Source organism: Armigeres subalbatus, chromosome 2 (assembly GCF_024139115.2).
Source record: "Armigeres subalbatus isolate Guangzhou_Male chromosome 2, GZ_Asu_2, whole genome shotgun sequence".
NCBI lineage: Eukaryota > Metazoa > Arthropoda > Insecta > Diptera > Culicidae > Armigeres > Armigeres subalbatus.
Genome location: NC_085140.1, coordinates 132,106,903 through 132,126,878, shown reverse-complemented (window position 1 = coordinate 132,126,878; position 19,976 = coordinate 132,106,903). Strand labels below are relative to the sequence as shown.

Below are 19,976 nucleotides of genomic sequence, written 5' to 3'. Positions count from 1 at the left end.
GACATGGGTTTTTCCTGAGAAAACACCTGGAAATACCTGGAGAAGTTTCCGTGAAAATTTCTGGAGGAATTTCAAAGGAAATTAAATTTGAAATTACCGAAGAGGCGCTGAAGCAATTCCTGGGGACAAACCTTGAAAAACTTTTGCAGAAGTTCGCGAGGGAATTTTTGGAGGAACTGTCGGGGAGATTTTTGGAGGAATTTCCAAGATAAACTCTGAGGATATTCCTGGGGGAGTTTCTGAAGGAACTTCCAGTGAATTACTGGAGGACTTTTCGAGGGATTTCCAGGAAAAACTTTAAGGGTAATTTCTGGCTGAAACAGTACCCATCGTAATACTTATGGCAACTCTTCGGGAACTTCTTCTGGGTGATCCTGAATAAATTCCAGAAGGGGTTTTGATGCAATTTCTGAAACAATTCCCGAGGATTTTGTGGAGGAATTTCCGAAGCATTTTCTGGAAAAATTCCCGGGAGAGTTAATGAAGAAATCCTCTGGAGAATTTCAGTAGAAATTCCAGTAGAAATATGTTTGGAAATTTCTAGAGAAGTTGCTGTATGAATTTCAGTAGAAATTTCGGAACCGTATTCCAGAATAACTTAAAGAGGAATTCTTGAAAAAAAAAATCAAGAAGGATTTCCGATGGAATTTAAGGAAGAACTCCCAGAGAGATCTTATGAAGAATGCTCGGAGCAACTTCTGTGAGAATTCCCAGAGGATTTTCATAAGTAGTTTCTGGGTGAATTTCTGGAGTATTTTTTAAGGGAAACTTGAGAAGGAATTACTTGGGAATTTTTAGAGGAATTCCCGAGGGGGAACTAAAGAAATTTTAGGTAGAAAATCAGGAGAAATTTCTGGAGTAATTTCCAAGAGAATTTGAGAAGGAAACCCATTGGAAAATTCTAATGGAATTCCCGGAAGATTTTGAAACTATTCCTGTAGGCGAAATTGTAGAAATTCCCAAGGGAACTTATGGTTCAATTCTCAGGGGACTTTTAAGAGCAATTCACGGGGACGTTCCGGTGGAATTCTCGAGGGAATTTCGGGACGGTAAGACGCGCGGCTACAAAGCAAGACCATGTTGAGGGTGGCTCGGTTCGACTCCCGGTGCCGGTGGAAATTGTCTCGACTTCTCTTGGCATAAAAGTATCATCGTGTTAGCCTCATGATATACATGCAAAAATGGTATCCTGGCTTAGAAACCTCGCAGTTAATAACTGTGGAAGTGCTTTATGAACACTAAGCTTCGAGGCGGCTCTGTCCCAGTGTGGGGATGTAATGCCAATAAGAAGAAGAAGAACTCTTCCTTTCCGTTTAAATCACGTCAAATCTTCCATATCCTAAACAAACTATGTAATCTACACATTCGCCTTTAATTGAATAATGGCATTCCCATATCATAGTTCGGTAATATTTCGAGCAAGATTTTGGAATATATGACCAACACGCCAAGATTCGTGAGCGGACATGTACAAATGCTTCAAACCAAATTTTTACTTCCCGCAAATCTTTCAAAAATGTCATGAATATCAAGTCTCGACGCATCATCTTTTCATCAATTTCTAGGCAGCATACGACATTATGAACAACGATGAGCTATGGAAAATTATGCACAAGAACAGCTTTCTCGAGAAGTTTACAAGGCTAATAAAAGCAACAAGAAATAGTATACAAAATTTAGTGAAGATTTCAAGCAAACACTCCAGCTCGTTCGAATCCCGTCGAAGGCTACGACAAGGTGATGGACTTTAGTGCCTGTTGTTGAACATCGCGCTAGAAAGTGTCCAATGGATTGACAGATACGTTTTGACCTCAACAGTATGGCCAACTTCAGTGTCTCGTACTTAACTCGACTACTGTTGGGGTCGAAATACGTATCTGTCAAATAAACAATCAAGCTGTGTACTTAAATTTGGCTTATTTCGAAACGAAACGGTTCATGTAAAATGTTTCCGTGTGCCCAATAGTGATATTCTGAAGAATTCGAAGCGTTGTGAAGCCTATGCAGAAACGCCATCTAAAATGTTTATTGCCTCTGTCAACCCTCCCTAAAAGATCCTAATATTTCTTTCAAGATTAAGGTTCCCTCCCTTGCTACATTTCAATACATTTGAGACCGTTCAAAACGTTCTTCAGTTCAGCTCGTCAGATCTTCAACCATGAAGAAGAGGAATGCGTGTTTCATACCAAACTCAGATCATCCTGCTCAGTCCACAGATATCACATGATTTATGAGAAAATATTTGGTTTGCCCAATCGTGATACTGCGGAATTCCCGAAACTTTTTAAAGTTTATACGATAAGGTTCATATAGTAATGACATTCAGAAAGCTAACGGCATCTATTACAATTTCTCCCAGCTTTTTAAAGGGCACGACAATAGTGGGTAGTTTGTAATGCCCCTACGCTACGGTTGAAAGCTCCGAGTTACTCTTCGCAGTTTGCTATTTGCAAAAAAATAACTCTGGATTTTTTTGGCTTTCTCGGTCTTATGTTTTCCAAGCGATGAGTTTTGTTTTGCTCGACGTTTCGGCCTTTTATTTTAGTCTTTTTCGTGGGTGAAACTGTCTACCGTTTTTTTGGGTTGGCCGCTTTTCATGTAGAAAGGTCTTCTTGTAATTAATTTAAACATGAAAAACGGTAAACTAAAAACGAAAACCGGTACACAGTTTCACCCTTGAAAAAGGCCAAAATAAAAGGCCGAAACGTCGGGCAAAACAAAACTCATCGTTTTGAATACATAAGACTGAGACAGCAAAAAAAATCCAGAACAAATCTTCCAGTCGATCTCTCTCTTCAAAAAATAATTCTGAGAGGTACCTCATTCGTAGTGCTCGCTCTTTGTAACTAATTTAATGTATTCAGCATACATCATAACTGATAACACAGAATTAATCAATTTCCGTCATAATATGCGGTTCGAGTCCACATGTCTCCATCCTCGGATGCTTGGTGCGATCCATATCTTCTTAACCTACCTGGTCGGAAGCAAACACCATCTTTGCAGGGTTGCTGTTCAGCATTTTTGCAACATACCCTTTCCATCATAACCTTCCTGCTTTAACCATATCCCGAGCAGCACAAGTCAAGCAACAATGGTTACAACAACTTGATTGCGACTGTATCTGTTCACATATAAGTAACAGTTACCCATGTGGAACATGTGTGCTGTTGGGAATTCTGCATAGGTACTGGGTTCGCCGTAGAGTTGGGCGAGCCCGTGGTTCACCCATAGCCGCTACACAACGTTCTGTTGCACATCGCCAAAGATGATCCTAAGCACCCGTCTCTCAAATGGGGACGAAGGGTTGTGTTGTTTGGCCGAAACTCATAAGGCCGAAAGCCATTCGGCCGGAAGCCATTTGGTCGAATGCCACTTGGCCGAACAAACCATTAGGCAGAAACCCATTTGACCGAAAATCATTTGGCCGAACGGTCACACGGCCGAAGAGGTCCTTCGACAGAATAGGTCATTTGGCCGAAAATGTCGTTTGATCGAACAGGCCATTCCGTTGAAAAAGTCGTATTGCTGAATAGGTCCTTTGGCCGAAAACGCCGTTTAACCTAAATGATCATTTCACAGAGAAGGACACTGTGAAAAGTGAGAAGTAGAAGTGAAAAGTAAGAAGTGAGTAATGAGGAGTGAGAGTTAGGTAAATTTTTTTATTTCTAAAAATCGAATGATTAGCATAGCATTAGCATTGAGCAATTCGCACAAATTCGTGATACAAACCTGGGCTATTGTATGACAGTAGCATCACTTTCATCCGTTACCACAGATGTTGATTTGGAACTAATCACTATCTCATAAACGGAAGCAATGCACTCTACAATAGCCGAGATCTGTCCTGGCCACGTCCTTGCGAATGCTGGAGAAAAGAAAGGATGGTTAGTTGGACACCTACTTAAGAAAGATGCAGATAACTCTACGATCTCTCATAAGTACCATGGGAGGTTTTGGAATTTTTAGTGTGGAAGGTTGTAACAGTTGAAATCGTTTTGGTAGAACGTAAAACACAGATAGAAATGCAAAGTAGGAAAGAGCCTGGATTTGATCCCACGATCTCCTGCTTATAAGGCAAAGCGGTATCCACTAGACCACCGAGCTCGTCTTTTTTTTTAATAAAAATCGAATGATTCTACAAAAATTGAAATATTGTGAACAATAAGCTAAAGCTTGTTTTGAACTAATTAAGCAACGAACTGGATCTCGACCATTCCCTGGAGTACACATTAAACGGAACCAAATAATACTGGACAAACCATAAATACAGCGCACAGCAGGACCAGCACAGGTTGGGGGTTGTTTTTTGGACGAAAGCACAATCACTGGACGACACACAAGCCACAGCTATCGTAGACGCGGGACAATGTATTTTACATAGCTACATAATGCCTAGTCGGTATCCGGAAATATTGCCGCCAAAAAGAGGAGAAACATAGCAAACAAACGGAAGCACATCAGTAAGGTCAATCGAACACGAAAGCGTGTGACAAAAAGGGTAAAAATCAAACATTGTGTCACAATAAAATTTAAACTGTACCACTTCAACTATGGGGATAACTCCTAACTACACTATACCTGTGAGGGAGAGTACTGTTTTGAGATGAGAAAAATGCATATGAAATGATGAAGCGTGAAAAATGTAAGACAGATGCGTTGTGAAAACCGGTGCGGATGTGGCTGATGGATGATAATTATGTGACTTCCTTTTTTCTTTGCAATGGCTACAGGAAGTTATGTGGTAACATAGAACAGTCACAGGACAACACGGCTCTAAGGAACGTTAAACAACAACAACAACGACTGTTATCGAGTTGTTCAATTTTAGAAACAACAGTTTTGTTCAAGTGTGCGTTTGTACCGTTCAGTGTGCCTGGTTGTTGCTATCTACCACAAAACTCATAGACGATTCCGAATGATGTCGAAATCGCCGACGACAGGGGTTATTTGGTGCGATGGTGACAGAGGTCAAGCCTGTTGCTGGAAGCTCAGTGCAGCGGCCAATTAGGTTTTTAGCAATTTGAGGTTACAAAGCGATATCTGAATAAAAGGTTTATTCACCTGTCATAACCTCCATGAATTCTAGAATAAAAGGGGAGAAACAAGGATTGTTATATCAGATTGTACAGTTTGCAAATATTTTGAACTTGAATACCTTCAAAATCTACCGTTCCCGAACCATCAGCATCAATTTCATCTACGATGTCGTCCAATTCTTCCTCGGGTACGGCACCGTCCAACTCCCGGAGGATCTGTTTGAAGGAATCTACTGGAATGAAGCCCTTGGCTGTGGAAACGAAAAATAATCACGTTAGTTTTTTTTTTAGAACAAACTTAGGACATTCAGTTGAACATTGTCAACAACATAGTTTGCATCCCAATACAACTTGGCAGCAGTTCAAATCACGCCACCTTTTGACCATCATTACAGCTGTTTTCTGTTTGTCTCTGACAACCTTTAGCGGACCTTTGTTGATTAATCGGGCAAAATGCTAACCGTGAACTAGTAGCCATGCGATCATCTTATTACGTTATAATACGAGGTTGTTCACTAACCTTCTCGGTCGTACATCATAAACACCTCCCTAAGCTCCTTCCGTAACGCATCGTAGTCCTCCTCTGGTTCCACGTAGTTCGACGCCAGTTGCACAAACTCGTTGAACTCCAGCTGGCCGGATTCATCCTCATCGTACTCGTCGATCACATCCTCCAGCTCTTCCTCGGACAGGGTATGGCCGAGCAGCTCAAGAATCGTTCCAACGACATCGGTGGGAATGCTGCCGGTCTTGTCTTTGTCGAATGCATCGAAAGCTTCCTTCAGCACTGTGAATGGGGCGACAAGCGAATGAGAAATTTATAAATGTTTACATTCGAATCGACATTTCAGCAGTCTCGTTGGCTTTGTGTGTTACTACTAAACCAGCCCGTGCACAAGAAGGAGGTTCACGATTCTGATTCTTTCTACATAAAGCTGTTGACGAAGGGACGCCATTGTAATTTTGAACACATCGAAATCAATGGGAATACTGCCGGTCTTGTGTTTTTCTATAAGGTGTATTATGTATACCTTATCAGTTAAAGTCAGAAAAACTCATAGCCAAATTTTCCCGATGAATTTTAATTTCGCATTCTAGGAACGTTCAAAATACATATTCTTAGATATTATTGCATTTGTTTTTGGGAACTAATTTTCCCCGTTTTTTTTATTTCCACGGTAAATTCTGCAGAACGTTCGTTTTTTTTCGAACCCATATTTTTTCAGTTTTCATCGAAAATTCTTCTAAAATTTTCACGGAAAATATTTGGTCGAGAGTTGAATCACAGGTTCGACCCTTTTAAAAAAATATGGCGTAGACTTCAACTCTTTGCAAAGTGAATTCTCGATCTATGCTTCTATTTATCTATCCTACCAATAGAGGTAATAAACTATAGAGGAAGATTGTCGCTGTCGGCATTGGCGAAACATCTTTTGCTGGTGCGGATAGAGCGCTAAATGTCAACGAAGGAAAAATCAGTACATTTTGACTGTTGTGTTCCCAACATGTTTGGGAACGAGAACAAAGGGAACTGCAGCGACAATCGTCCTCTATGGTTTATTATCTCTATTACCCTACCCAATTAACAAAACTTCTTTTCTGTGGTATTGTGGGGATGCAGAGGTATTTTCTGTCTCTAGTAGGAACAATAGCTACACACTATCAAACCCTCTCTTTCTCAACTGACTGTAAGAACATGGCCGGCGTCGTTATTATTCTACAATTTGAGTGCTACTTAGAAAATAGGTTGAAAACCCTATGAATAAATCTTTGGAATTACTGTTGAATATTGTTTGCAATTTTCTTACAAAATTCTTCGAAACATCGACAGAAAACTCTAAAGAGCTTCCACGAAAAACTCTTTGGAATCATCACGAGAAATTCTCCGGAATTTACTTCAGAGTTTCCGTGGGAGATTGTTCAAAATGTGGGTTAAAAAAATCTTTGGATTTTCACGAGATTTTTCAATTTCTATTTATGAAGTTTCATTTAAATTCTTTAGAAGAATTCTACATCTACTATTCCTATAATCTACAAAAAAAAATTAAATTTTCACGCGTAACTTTTTGGTATTTGGAAGGTTTTTTTTTTTAATTTCGAAGGTATGTCTTTGGATTTTCGCGGAAATTTCTTTGCATTTTTTCATAATAAACTTTTCGGAAATTTCATGGGAAATTATTAACATAGAGGAGAGTCGTTTGGCTAAAAATCATTCGAAGGAAAGCCATTTGGCCAGATATCACATTAAGGCGGAAGTCATCTATGACATTTTTAGTCCTATGTCTATTTCGAACGACATTTTTGAGCCAGATGGGTTTCGACCAAATGATTAATCGGAACACCTTTCGGCCTTGTAGCCTTCACCCAAATGGCCCTACCCGTTATCAGGGCGAAAGTTATTCGGCGGAAATCCATTTATTCGAATGCCACTTGACCGAATAACACGTTAAGCCGAAAGTCATCTAGCCGAATTTCATTTGGCTAAATTTAACGTTTGTCCGAAACGGTTATCATTTCGACAATGTTATTTGGCCGAAAGCGACGTAGAGCCGAAAGGGACATACGGCCAAGCAGATTATTTGTCCGAATATATTGTTTGCCTTAACAGGTCATTTGGCTGAAAATGCCGTTCGAGCAAAATGGTCGTTTGGCCGAAAATGTCGTTTGACCGAATAGATCATTTGGTTCAAAAAACCGTTTGGTGAGAATGATCTTTTAGCAGTAAGAGCCATTTGGCTCGAAAATGTCCTTTTCCTCTAGCATTTTCGGCTAATTGTCCTATTCGGCTAAATGACTTTTTAGACAAACGACAAAATGATTAGCCAAATAAGCCAATAAAACTTCCGGCTAGATGAGCTTTGGCCAAATGGTTTGCACAGTCAAATCATCCATGATTCGACTCATGATTTGCATCATCACGTGATTTTTGCATGTTCTTCTTCGTTAAATTCATCGGAATAACTTTCTTTGCTTAAAACAATGGATAACAAATTCATACGTTAACATAAAATACGCTTCGGTTGGGTATTGACACTTTTTGGAGCGAAATCATTTTTCGGCGAATGAGCGAAACGATGCGATTTTCTGTGAAAAACTCATGTGCGATGCTTTCCATGCAGAATCGCTAACGAGTCAGCTCGTGCATGAGGCGTCGGTGAGTAAGATTTGAGCATGATTCTATTAACACTGCGCGCCACCGCCGCCGTCAAAAATGAATCGACGTGCCGCGTGCCGGTGCATGACAATTCCGAATATTTTTTTGACACGCCGATGACTATTGGACTATTAAGCCAGTTTTGAAATTCTAAGCTATCCAATAGTCATCGGCGTGGCAAAAAATATTCGGCGGCGTGGAAAATTATTGACGGCGGCGGTGACGCGAGAAGATCACCCGTCTAACAGGTCACAGGACTAGCTGAAAGTCGTTTGGCTGGCTTGGCATTTTTTTGACCCTCTTTACTAGTAAGTTCATCCTATCGAAAACACTTATTTTCAGTCAAGTTCATATTATATTCACTTACTTCCAAGTAATGCCGAACTATCCACAACTGTAACTAGCATCAAACTAATTTACAGTACAAGTATGCTCGGGCAAACATAATAATAATTTGTTATAATCTATTGCTTTTCAAGAATTTAAGGAATTTCTCCTAGAAAATTTTAAGAAGCTCCTATTATAATTTCTTTTTAGGTCGGAAATTATTTCTGAATTTCATTTAAAAATTCAATTGATTTTTTTTAATTTCTCATAAACCATTTTTTGAATACTTCAACTTCATGAATTTTTCTTCACTTTCCTACATAACTGGTACCAAATAGATTTTTCGTGGAAAGCTCCTGATGTTGAGAAAACCTGCGTTAGATGTCTTTCGACATACAAACTTCAAATGTTTAACTCATGCTGGCTAATCTTCTTCTTCTTCTTCTATATACATAAAAATGAATTTCTGTCTGTCTGAACCTTATAGACTCCGAAACTACTGAACCGATTGCACAGTGGGCGCAGCAAGCCAAAAACGTGCGTTTTTTTATTTGCGTGCAAACGGTTGATTTTACATAGGTGGTGTCTTCGGAAGAAAATTTTACCAAAAAATAAGCTATCTTTTGGAAGATTAGGGTGACCTAAAAATTCGCCTGTTAGGGTGATTCAAAAGTTTTTTTTTCTCATTTTCGTTCAAAAAATTCAAGGCGCCACAAAAGTGATAGAGCTTGAAAATACAAACAACTTCGTAGAATATACTAACTCTCTATCTTTTAACGGTAGCGAGTTATGATAAAAATTCAAAAAATCGTATCTAAAACCAGTTTTTTTCAAGAAAACTTTTTTTCTTATTGTTTTTCGACATAGACATGTTCTACAAAGTAAACAAGTACATCAAATTACACGTTCTCCTAAAAATGCGGATATTTCGGAGGTATATTAGAGAAGTTATTCGACTTTTTCATATTATATAATACAATTTTACTATGTCCATATCTTTAATTGTGGCAAATGGTGGCAGATCAAACATCAACCATATGAAAGTATAGACATTCAACTACCAAATGCACTCTATTTTATTATGAGGAATTCGGAGGAAATATTGATTTGACAAACATTAAGGTGACTCAAATTAGTATAAAAATCATTTTTTTAAATATATTTATGAAACACCCTACCGTTTAATCATTTTAATTATTTCGCTCGATGCTCTGTACATATTTGGATCCAAATTGGTAAACGTTTTGACAGGACAAAATTATTTTTTTTTCGGAGGTGAGCCAGCCAAGGGCTGAAAGCCTCCTTAATAAAGATACATTTTTTTTTAATTTTTTGGAAAATATATCTAAACATTTTTCATACATTTTCTCATAAATGAGTTTAACATCGTTCTTATACATGCTTTAGGCATTTCTTTTGCTTTTATGTACCTTTTTCGTACATTAAGAGTTACAGTCGAGTACATCGAAGAAATTTAAAGTGACTTGTATGTCTGGAAAAAAGGTCCGCCAGATTATAATACTAGAATGTAAGATTAAAACTTTGAATTTATAATGTAAATGAATAATAAATTAATTATGTTTCAGCTTTAAAGCTGATCTAAATGGAATCTGCTCTCAAAAAGCATTTAAACGTGACTATTCCCAACAATAGTGTTTTAGCATGTTTATATAAGCTTGAGTCATTTTTATGTAAATCAAACCAATAGCTCCTCCAAGTTGCTTCTATTATAACAGAATGCATTTGGCATATCAATCTGCTTGATTTTTTTTCTCAAAGTCCTGATGCTTTGCTCACATTTCCATCTATATTGTTATCGTTTGAACGGTATTAAGCTCATTGCGATGATGAATGAGAAAATGCATGAAAAACAGTTCAGATATACATATTTCCCCACTCATTTTTCCAAAAACTTTCTAATAATTTTTGTGAAGACAAAACGTTTAACGATTCGGGTGCAAATATGTACATAGAATCAGTGTTTCAAGCGAAATAAAAGAATAGGGTGGTCCATGAATATATTTAAAAAATGATTTTTATACCAATTTGAGTCACCTTAATGTTTGTCAAATCAATATTTCCTCCGAATTCCTCCTAATAAAACAGAGTGCATTTGGTAGTTGGATGTCTATACTTTCATATGGTTGGTGTTTGATCTGCCACCATTTGCCTCTATTAAAGATATGGACATAGCAAAATTGCATTATATAATATAAAAAAGTCGAATAACTTCTCTAATATACCTCCGAAATATCCACATTTTTTAGGAAAACGTGTAATTTGATGTACTTGTTCACTTTGTAGAACATGTCCATGTCGAAAAACAATAAGAGAAAAAGTTTTCTTGAAAAAAACTAATTTTAGATACGTTTTTTTGAAATTTCATCATAACTCGCTACCGTTAAAAGATAGAGAGTTGGTATATTCTACGAAGCTATGTGTATTTTCAAGCTCTATCACTTTTGTAGCGGCTCAAATTTTTTGAGCGAAGATAAAAAAAATTTTTTTTTGGACCGCCCTAACAGACGAATTTTTAGGTCACCCTAATCTTCCAAAAGATAGCTTATTTTTTGGTAAAATTTTCTTCCGAAGACACAACCTATGTAAAATCAACCGTTTGCACGCAAATAAAAAAACGCACGCTGCGCCCACTGTGGATTGGCGTGAAAATTAGTATGTAGAGGTTTCTGGGGCCGGGAAGGTACAAATGAAACATCAATTTCTTCTTAACTCGAGAGCTAATCTGAGAATAAATCAATTTTAGGCGAAACGAAGTTCGTCAGGTCTGCTAGTTTTACATATACGTTAGCACCTGGATACGGCAGCGGCGGATAGGAAACCAACCACTGTATGTGATTCATTGAATTGTCATAAGTATACCTAAAAAACTCCTGGAAATATTTCTGGAAGAAATTCCAGGAGTAGGGTGGAGTTAGTTTGGAAATTTCATGTGAGATTCGAAGGAGTTCAGTGAAAATTTATGAAGAGTTCTCGAAGTAATTCATTAAGAGTTCTTGGAGGATCTTCCGGAGGAACTTCAGGGAGAATTTCAGGAGAAAATTTTTGAGAAAAATCTGGTGGACATTCGAGGGGAACATTAATAAACATCTAAATAATACGCAGGGCAGCAGGGACTATGTCCAAGGGCTTGACGATCCCTCCCCAGGCCATCTGCGAGTTGTGGGGCTTGCCTAGGATGTGGTGGGGTTTGACAGTGGGCCCTGTTAAACCTCTATAAAAAGCTGCATGTATCCGCAAGTAGGCCCCACCAAAGCGACCGTGTGCCGCTCAAAGCGCACAAGCCCAAGTCCTGGTGTTAGGTGGGACGCTAAACAGCCCTGACACGACGGCCCTCCGACGAGACAGGAGGTTTGCGCTGGCCCAATAAGCCGCCTAGAAAACCAATCATTACGAACAATATAAGAGATAATGCGACTCGATATGATCGGCAAAGACCTAGGCGACGAATACAGGATCACGATTGGAAGCTTGAAACATGCAATTGCAAGTCGCTAGGTTTCGCAGGTTGCGACAGGATGATCTACGATGAATTACATCCCCGCAACTTCGACGTCGTAGCGCTGCAGGAGATTTGCTGGACAGGACAGAAAGTGTGGAAAAGCGGGCATCGAGCGGCTACCTTCTACCAAAGCTGTGGCACCACCAACGAGCTGGGAACCGGCTTCATAGTGCTGGGTAAGATGCGCCAACGCGTGATTGGGTGGCAGCCAATCAACGCAAGGATGTGCAAGCTGAGGATTAAAGGCCGTTTCTTCAACTATAGCATCATCAACGTGCACTGCCCACACGAAGGGAGACCCGACGACGAGAAAGAAGCGTTCTACGCACAGCTGGAGCAGACATACGATGGATGCCCACTGCGGGACGTCAAAATCGTCATCGGTGACATGAACGCACAGGTAGGAAGGGAGGAAATGTATAGACCGGTCATCGGACCGGATAGTCTGCACACCGTATCGAATGACAACGGCCAACGATGCATAAACTTCGCAGCCTCCCGCGGAATGGTAGTCCGGAGCACCTTCTTTCCCCGCAAAAATATCCACAAGGCCACATGGAGATCACCTAACCAAGAAACGGAAAACCAAATCGACCACGTTCTAATCGACGGTAAATTCTTCTCCGACATCACGAACGTCCGCACTTACCGCAGTGCGAATATTGAATCCGACCACTACCTCGTTGCAGTATGCCTGCGCTCAAAACTCTCGACGGTGTACAACACGCGTCGAAGTCGGACGCCGCGGCTTAACATTGGGCGGCTACAAGACGGTAGACTAGCCCAAGAATACGCGCAGCAGCTGGAAGTGGCACTTCCAACGGAAGAGCAGCTAGGCGCAGCGTCTTTTGAAGATGGCTGGAGAGATATTCGATCCGCCATTGGTAGCACCGCAACCGCTGCACTTGGCACGGTGCCCCCGGATCAGAGAAACGACTGGTATGACGGCGAATGTGAGCAGTTAGTGGAAGAGAAGAATGCAGAATGGGCGAGATTGCTGCAACACCGCACGAGGGCGAACGAGGCACGATATAAACAGGCGCGGAACAGACAAAACTCGATTTTCCGGAGGAAAAAGCGCCAGCAGGAAGATCGAGACCGTGAAGAAACGGAGCAACTGTACCGCGCTAATAACACCCGAAAGTTCTATGAGAAGTTAAACCGTTCACGTAAGGGCCACGTGCCACAGCCTGATATGTGTAAGGACATAAACGGGAACCTTCTTACGAACGAGCGTGAGGTGATCCAAAGGTGGCGGCAGCACTACGAAGAACACCTGAATGGCGATGTGGCAGACGAAGATGGCGGTATGGTGATGGACCTGGGAGACGGCGCGCAGGACATAATTCTACCGGCTCCGGATCTCCAGGAAATCCAGGAGGAGATTGGCCGGCTGAAGAACAACAAAGCCCCTGGGGTAGACCAACTACCAGGAGAGCTATTTAAACACGGTGGTGAGGCACTGGCTAGAGCGCTGCACTGGGTCATTACCAAGATTTGGGAGGAGGAAGTTTTGCCGCAGGAGTGGATGGAAGGTGTCGTGTGTCCCATCTACAAAAAGGGCGATAAGCTGGATTGTAGCAACTACCGCGCAATCACATTGCTGAACGCCGCCTACAAGGTACTCTCCCAAATTTTGTGCCGTCGACTAGCACCAACTGCAAGGGAGTTCGTGGGGCAGTACCAGGCGGGTTTTATGGGCGAACGCTCCACCACGGACCAGGTGTTCGCCATTCGCCAAGTACTGCAGAAATGCCGCGAATACAACGTGCCCACATCCCATCTATTCATCGTCTTCAACGCAGCTTATGATATACTCGATCGGGACCAGCTTTGGCAGCTAATGCACGAACACGGTTTTCCGGATAAACTGACACGGTTGATCAAAGCGACGATGGATCGGGTGATGTGCGTAGTTCGAGTTTCAGGGGCATTCTCGAGTCCTTCGAAACCCGCAGAGGGTTACGGCAAGGTGATGGTCTTTCGTGTTTGCTATTCAACATCGCTTTGGAAGGGTAATACGAAGAGCAGGGATTAACACAGGTGGTACAATTTTCAATAAGTCCGTCCAGCTATTTGGTTTCGCCGACGACATAGATATTATGGCACGTAACTTTGAGAAGATGGAGGAAGCCTACATCAGACTGAAGAGGGAAGCTAAGCGGATCGGACTAGTCATCATCACGTCGAAGACGAAGTACATGATAGGAAGAGGTTCAAGAGAAGACAATGTGAGCCACCCACCGCGAGTTTGCATCGGTGGTGACGAAATCGAGGTGGTAGAAGAATTTGTGTACTTGGGCTCACTGGTGACTGCCGAAAATGACACCAGCAGAGAAATTCGGAGACGCATAGTGGCTGGAAATCGTACGTACTTTGGACTCCGCAAGACGCTCCGATCGAATAGAGTTCGCCGCCGTACCAAACTGACAATCTACAAAACGCTAATTAGACCGGTAGTCCTCTACGGACACGAGACCTGGACGATGCTCGTGGAGGACCAACGCGCACTTGGAGTTTTCGAAAGGAAAGTGCTGCGTACCATCTATGGTGGGGTGCAGATGGCGGACGGTACGTGGAGGAGGCGAATGAACCACGAATTGCATCAGCTGTTGGGAGAACCATCCATCGTTCACACCGCGAAAATCGGACGACTGCGATGGGCCGGGCACGTAGCCAGAATGTCGGACAGTAACCCGGTGAAAATGGTTCTCGACAACGATCCGACGGGCACAAGAAGGCGAGGTGCGCAGCGGGCAAGGTGGATCGATCAGGTGGAAGATGACTTGCGGACCCTCCGTAGACTGCGTGGTTGGCGACGTGTAGCCATGGACCGAGCCGAATGGAGAAGACTCTTATATACCGCACAGGCCACTTCGGCCTTAGTCTGATTAAATAATAAATAATAATAATACGCAGGTAGGTTTCTAGAGGAACTCACAGGAAAATTTCATAATAGCTCCTATGGAATTTCTGGACCCCAGAGAAATTTTCAAATGGAATTTGGAGGAAATGCTTTAGGACTACCAAAAGAATTCCTACAGGAATCTTCGGAAAGATTATCTGAGGGAGATTATCTGAAGAGCTTCGAAAGAAATTTCTTATGGAACTGATGGAGGAATTCTTGCAGGAAGTTCAGGAGAAATTCCTGGAGGAACGTCAAAAAGAATTCTTGAAGGAATTCCTGGAGAAGCGTCCGGAGGAATTCCTGACGGAGCTTCTGGAAGAATTTCTGGAAGAACTTCCAGAGGGATTTCTGGTGAAACTTTCGAAGAAATTGTTTAAGACACGTCCTAAGAAATTCCTGAAGAAATTTTGATAGAACTTTCGTAGGAACTCCCGAAAAAAATCTTTGATGAGCTTTTCGAATTCCTGGAAGAACGCCGCCACCGATTACCAACGGCGTGATGCAGCCACGCCGGCTCTTGCGTCCAAGAAAACCTTTGGTATTTTTACAAAAAAAATCTCTGGAGTTTCAACTTGATGTCGGGATATAAATCGTGAAATTCTTCGGAACTTCTGTGAACTTCTAAAATTTAATCGGCGTTAAAAATTATAAATTAGCGGCGTGACACACTTTGCCGGGGCACACTTCCAATTGATGTTCCCAGTTTTTCATATTTTTTATTCTTCTACGGAAAATTCTTCTGAATATTCACGAAATTTCTTCCAAATTGCGTAATCATTCATTCCAAGATATTTCACTTCCCACTTCTACGATAGTCACTCATAGCCCAGCAAAATGAGTTACGGCAGAAGGCCACTAGGCCGAAAGTTATTTTACTGATTGAATATACCATTTGGCCGAACAAACCATTATACTGAAAGTCATTTTGTCATTTGGCCGAATAAGTAATTTGGCCGAACAAGTCTTTTGGCCAAATTGGTCATTTGACGTCTCGTTTCTCACTTCTCGATCATCGTTTCTCACTTCTCATTGCGGGAAGTGCTCCTCATTTCTCACTTATCATTCAGCTATGTGTAAAGTGGGAAGAGCATAGAAAGAAGTGAGACGCTCATCAATAATTTCTAACTTCTCATTTCGCACTTTCCGCAGTGAGAAATGATGCTCGAGTAAGAAATGACCTATTTTGCCGAACGGCCTATTCGGCTGATTGACTTATTCTGCCATATTACTTATTCGGCTAAATGACTTATTCGCCCAAATGACCTACTCGGCCAAATGACCTGTTCTGCCAAATGACCTACCTGTACGGCCAAATGACCTGTTCGCAGGGAATCAATATTCGAGCAACGCCCAACAATATACCCTTTGTCGTCAACAGAGTTTGTTACTGACAAACGCCCTTCCCAACAAACCTTTGTCAGAACCCAAACACAATATGACAAGAATCATTGGGCTTGCATGCTCTGATATTTCCGAAAATACGATGCTAATTTTGTAATCAAAGTTAGATTCTCGAATATTTCCATTAAAGCTGAAACTATGAAAGCTTAAAACCGAGAATTGCTTTAGAGATAATGCAAAATAACTGGATGAAAAGTTAGCAACAAAATTGTCTTCGTTTTTGTTGCTGACAAAAATGTTCCGATCTTTTTCATTATTATCTCTGATTAAGCTTTGTCGAAAAATACTCCAGCAGCTGCCAGGTTGCAAAAAATCCTAGCCAAAGATCATTCTAATGGACTCGGTACTTTAAAAAAAGATAACGGCTTATTCACTACATCTGTGAGTGAAACTTTAGAATTGATGATGAACACTCATTTTCCGGGGTCTATTATCAGTTCAAATGAAGACCTAAATGCGAATGCAATAGGAACTGAAATCATTGAAGTCAGTCATCAGATTCATGGAACAGTGAACGAAATGACTGAGCTAGAAAGATCCAGGAACGATGCACGTATTCTGGCCACACAAATTTTTACTGAAAGAAAGGTTGAATGGGCAATAGATTCCTTTGAACCTTTCAAATCACCGGGTAGTGATGGAATTTTTCCTGTACTACTGCAAAAAGGTAAGGCAATTTTAATACCTATCCTCACAAAGCTGTTTCAAGCAAGTTTATCGTTGAGCTACATTCCATCAGTTTGGCGACAAGTACGGGTGACATTTATCCCCAAGGCAAATAAAAAGGATAAAACCTCACCAAAATCCTTTAGGCCTATAAGCTTGTCCTCCGTTCTACTGAAAACAATGGAAAAAATAATAGATGAACATATCAAGTCATCATATTTAACCCAACTACCGTTAAGCAAACACCAATTCGCTTATCAGGAAGGTAAGTCATCAGTAACCGCATTACATGCAGTTGTTACAAAATTAGAAAAATCTTTTGAAGCAAAAGAAATTTCCCTTGCTGCTTTCTTAGATATAGAGGGAGCTTTTGACAACACTTCTCATAATTCCATAAAAAGGCAATGTCAAATCGTGGCTTCGATAAATGCATTGTAGATTGGATTAAAGAAATGTTAACAAAAGAGAAATATCAGCTAACCTTGGAAACTCTCACATTAGTGTTAGAGCAATCAAAGGGTGCCCACAAGGAGGCGTATTATCACCTTTATTGTGGTCTTTAATAGTAGATGATCTTCTCAAATACCTTATAGCCCAGGGCTTCGAAGTAATTGGTTTCGCTGACGATATTGTCATAATAGTACGAGGCAAATACAATGACATTATCGCCAACAGAATGCAAACTGCTTTAAACTATGTCTCCACATGGTGCGATAGAGAAGGATTGAGTGTAAATCCGTCCAAAACCACTATTGTGCCCTTCACGCGTAGGAGGAAATTCTCACTAAACAACATGATATTGAAAGGTACACGATTGGAACTTTCAAATACAGTCAAATTCCTTGGCGTAGTTCTTGATAGCAAACTTAACTGGAACATGCATTTAGAACACGCCATTAATAAAGCGACAAATGCTCTATGGATTAGTAAACGAACTTTTGGTAGGATCCATTGGATATATTCAGCTATAGTAAAACCAAGAATTACCTATGGTTCGTTAGTCTGGTGGCCAAAGACGAAATAGAAGAGTGCTCAGATGAAGCTCGAAAAACTTCAACGATTAGCGACTATCTCAATTACAGGTGCAATGAGCAGTACACCATCGAGTGCACTAAATGCTTTACTGTACATGCTTCCTCTGCATCAAATTGTACAATTAGAAGCTGAAAAGATTGCCTTGAGGATCAGAAGATCCGAAAACCTTTTAGGAGGTGACCTTAAGGGTCATCTTAGCATTCTAAAAAACTTCAGTATAAACTCCCTAGTAATAAACAATGAGGACTGGATGGAGAAAAAATACAATTTCAATAGACTATTCAAAGTAATTGATCCTGGGCGCAATACATGGTTGAATGGAGGACCAACACTTCGTTCAGGATCAATTACGTTTTATACTGACGGTTCAAAATTGAACAACCATGTGGGAGCAGGAGTTACTGGCCCTGGGATAGACATATCGATTCCCATGAGAAGTTGGCCATCCGTATTCCAAGCGGAAGTTCACGCAATTCTAGAGTGTTCTGTAATATGTTTGCGTAGGAACTACAGACACTCAAATATATGCATAATGTCCGACAGCCAAGCAGCTTTGAATGCTCTGAAGTCGGCAACATGCACTTCAAAACAAGTTTGGGAATGCATTCAGTCCCTTCAAAAATTGTCTTGTCGGAACCAAGTTAATCTATATTGGGTTCCAGGACACTGTGGAATAGATGGTAACGAAAAAGCCGATATGCTGGCGAGACTCGGATCATCAAGTCGGTTTACAGGACCGGAACCTTTTTGCAGCTTACCAACTTCTTCTCTTCGTATGGAGCTGTAGGTATGGGAATCTATGAAAATAGAAACCAATTTTAGGAACGCAACTAATGCCAGGCAATCGAAACGTTTTATCACTCCGAATGTTTCCATGACTCGCAACATTTTAGAATTACCTAAAAGAGACCTAAGCACTTATACGGGTCTCATTACAGGTCATTATCCGAGTCGATATCATTTGAAGCTTGAAGGGAAACTTCAAATTGATCTGTGTCACTTCTGGGACATAAAAAAAGAATATTCGGAGCATCTGTTAAGCCGGCAATTTTTCGAACAAGACGAAAGTTCTTCACCAAGGGGTTTGTAGAACCAAGCGAGGTTGGTAGAACAAATCCTAATTCGGTGTGGTGCATTTCATTCGAAAAGCTGAGCCGTGTTGGGGAGAAGCTGTTAGTCAAACAATGACGATCACTTCCAATAGCGACGCGCCATAATGACATAGCAAGAAAAAAAGGGGAATATATTACAATAGATCAAAAAAATGGTCGCAGTAATAAAATATACCCGACAAGGAAAAAAAAAAGCTTTGTCGTTGGTTCTCTTTTGTCGCTTGTTTCGCATGCGCATCCAAGAAAAATTGATTCCCTGCCTGTTCGGCCAAATGAGCTATTCGGCCAAGTGACCTTTTTGACACATTTTGCTGGGTTGTGAGTTGCCACCGGAGATTCTTTGGAAGATCCGGCACATGCGTAAAAGTGGTTAATTCATGAAACTCATCTTAGAAGAGAGCAATTTTTTCTTCAAATCTTTTTAGTAGCGTATTGTGTGCCAAACATGAATGTCAAGACCCATTTCCATGGACCGGAGTAGAAATTAGTCCGAAGTCCGAAGAAAAAATGAAATATTCGTAAAAGTGGTGAATTCATAAAACTCATACTGGACAGTGCTTTTTTTTCTAAAATGTTTGTTGTCCCCATAGATCCATCCTGAGTGGCTACTGGAAGTCCTCCAAAAGATACAAAATATCCGTAAAAGTAATCAATACATGACTCGAACCCCATCCCATCGAAGGAACATCCCATCGAAAGAAAGTTGTTACCTCTAATACATTTTCCAAATGGAAATCTTCCTCATACTTAATGTACATATTCACATCTGAGTTTTCAGAACATTGTAAATTAACCACCAGGCCTGAACGCACGA

At 40.8% G+C, this 19,976-nt stretch overlaps 1 protein-coding gene across 11 annotated transcripts in view; it reads right to left on the bottom strand.

Annotated features, from left to right (window-relative positions):
* LOC134210860 (troponin C, isoallergen Bla g 6.0101-like) overlaps window positions 1-19,976 on the bottom strand; it is a 109,152-nt gene that overhangs the window by 52,109 nt on the left and 37,067 nt on the right. For 4 of the 11 annotated variants that reach the window (XM_062687223.1, XM_062687234.1, XM_062687232.1 and 1 more), the window contains exons 3-5: window positions 5,560-5,826; window positions 5,159-5,290; window positions 5,065-5,085 (exon numbers count right to left, since the gene is read on the bottom strand). In XM_062687223.1, coding sequence (XP_062543207.1) covers window positions 5,065-5,085; window positions 5,159-5,290; window positions 5,560-5,826 — 420 coding nt within the window. Of the gene's footprint in view, window positions 1-4,262; window positions 4,396-4,864; window positions 5,086-5,158; window positions 5,291-5,559; window positions 5,827-19,976 lie in introns of all 11 variants that reach the window. The other 7 variants (XM_062687226.1, XM_062687227.1, XM_062687225.1 and 4 more) reach the window with 3 other exon arrangements.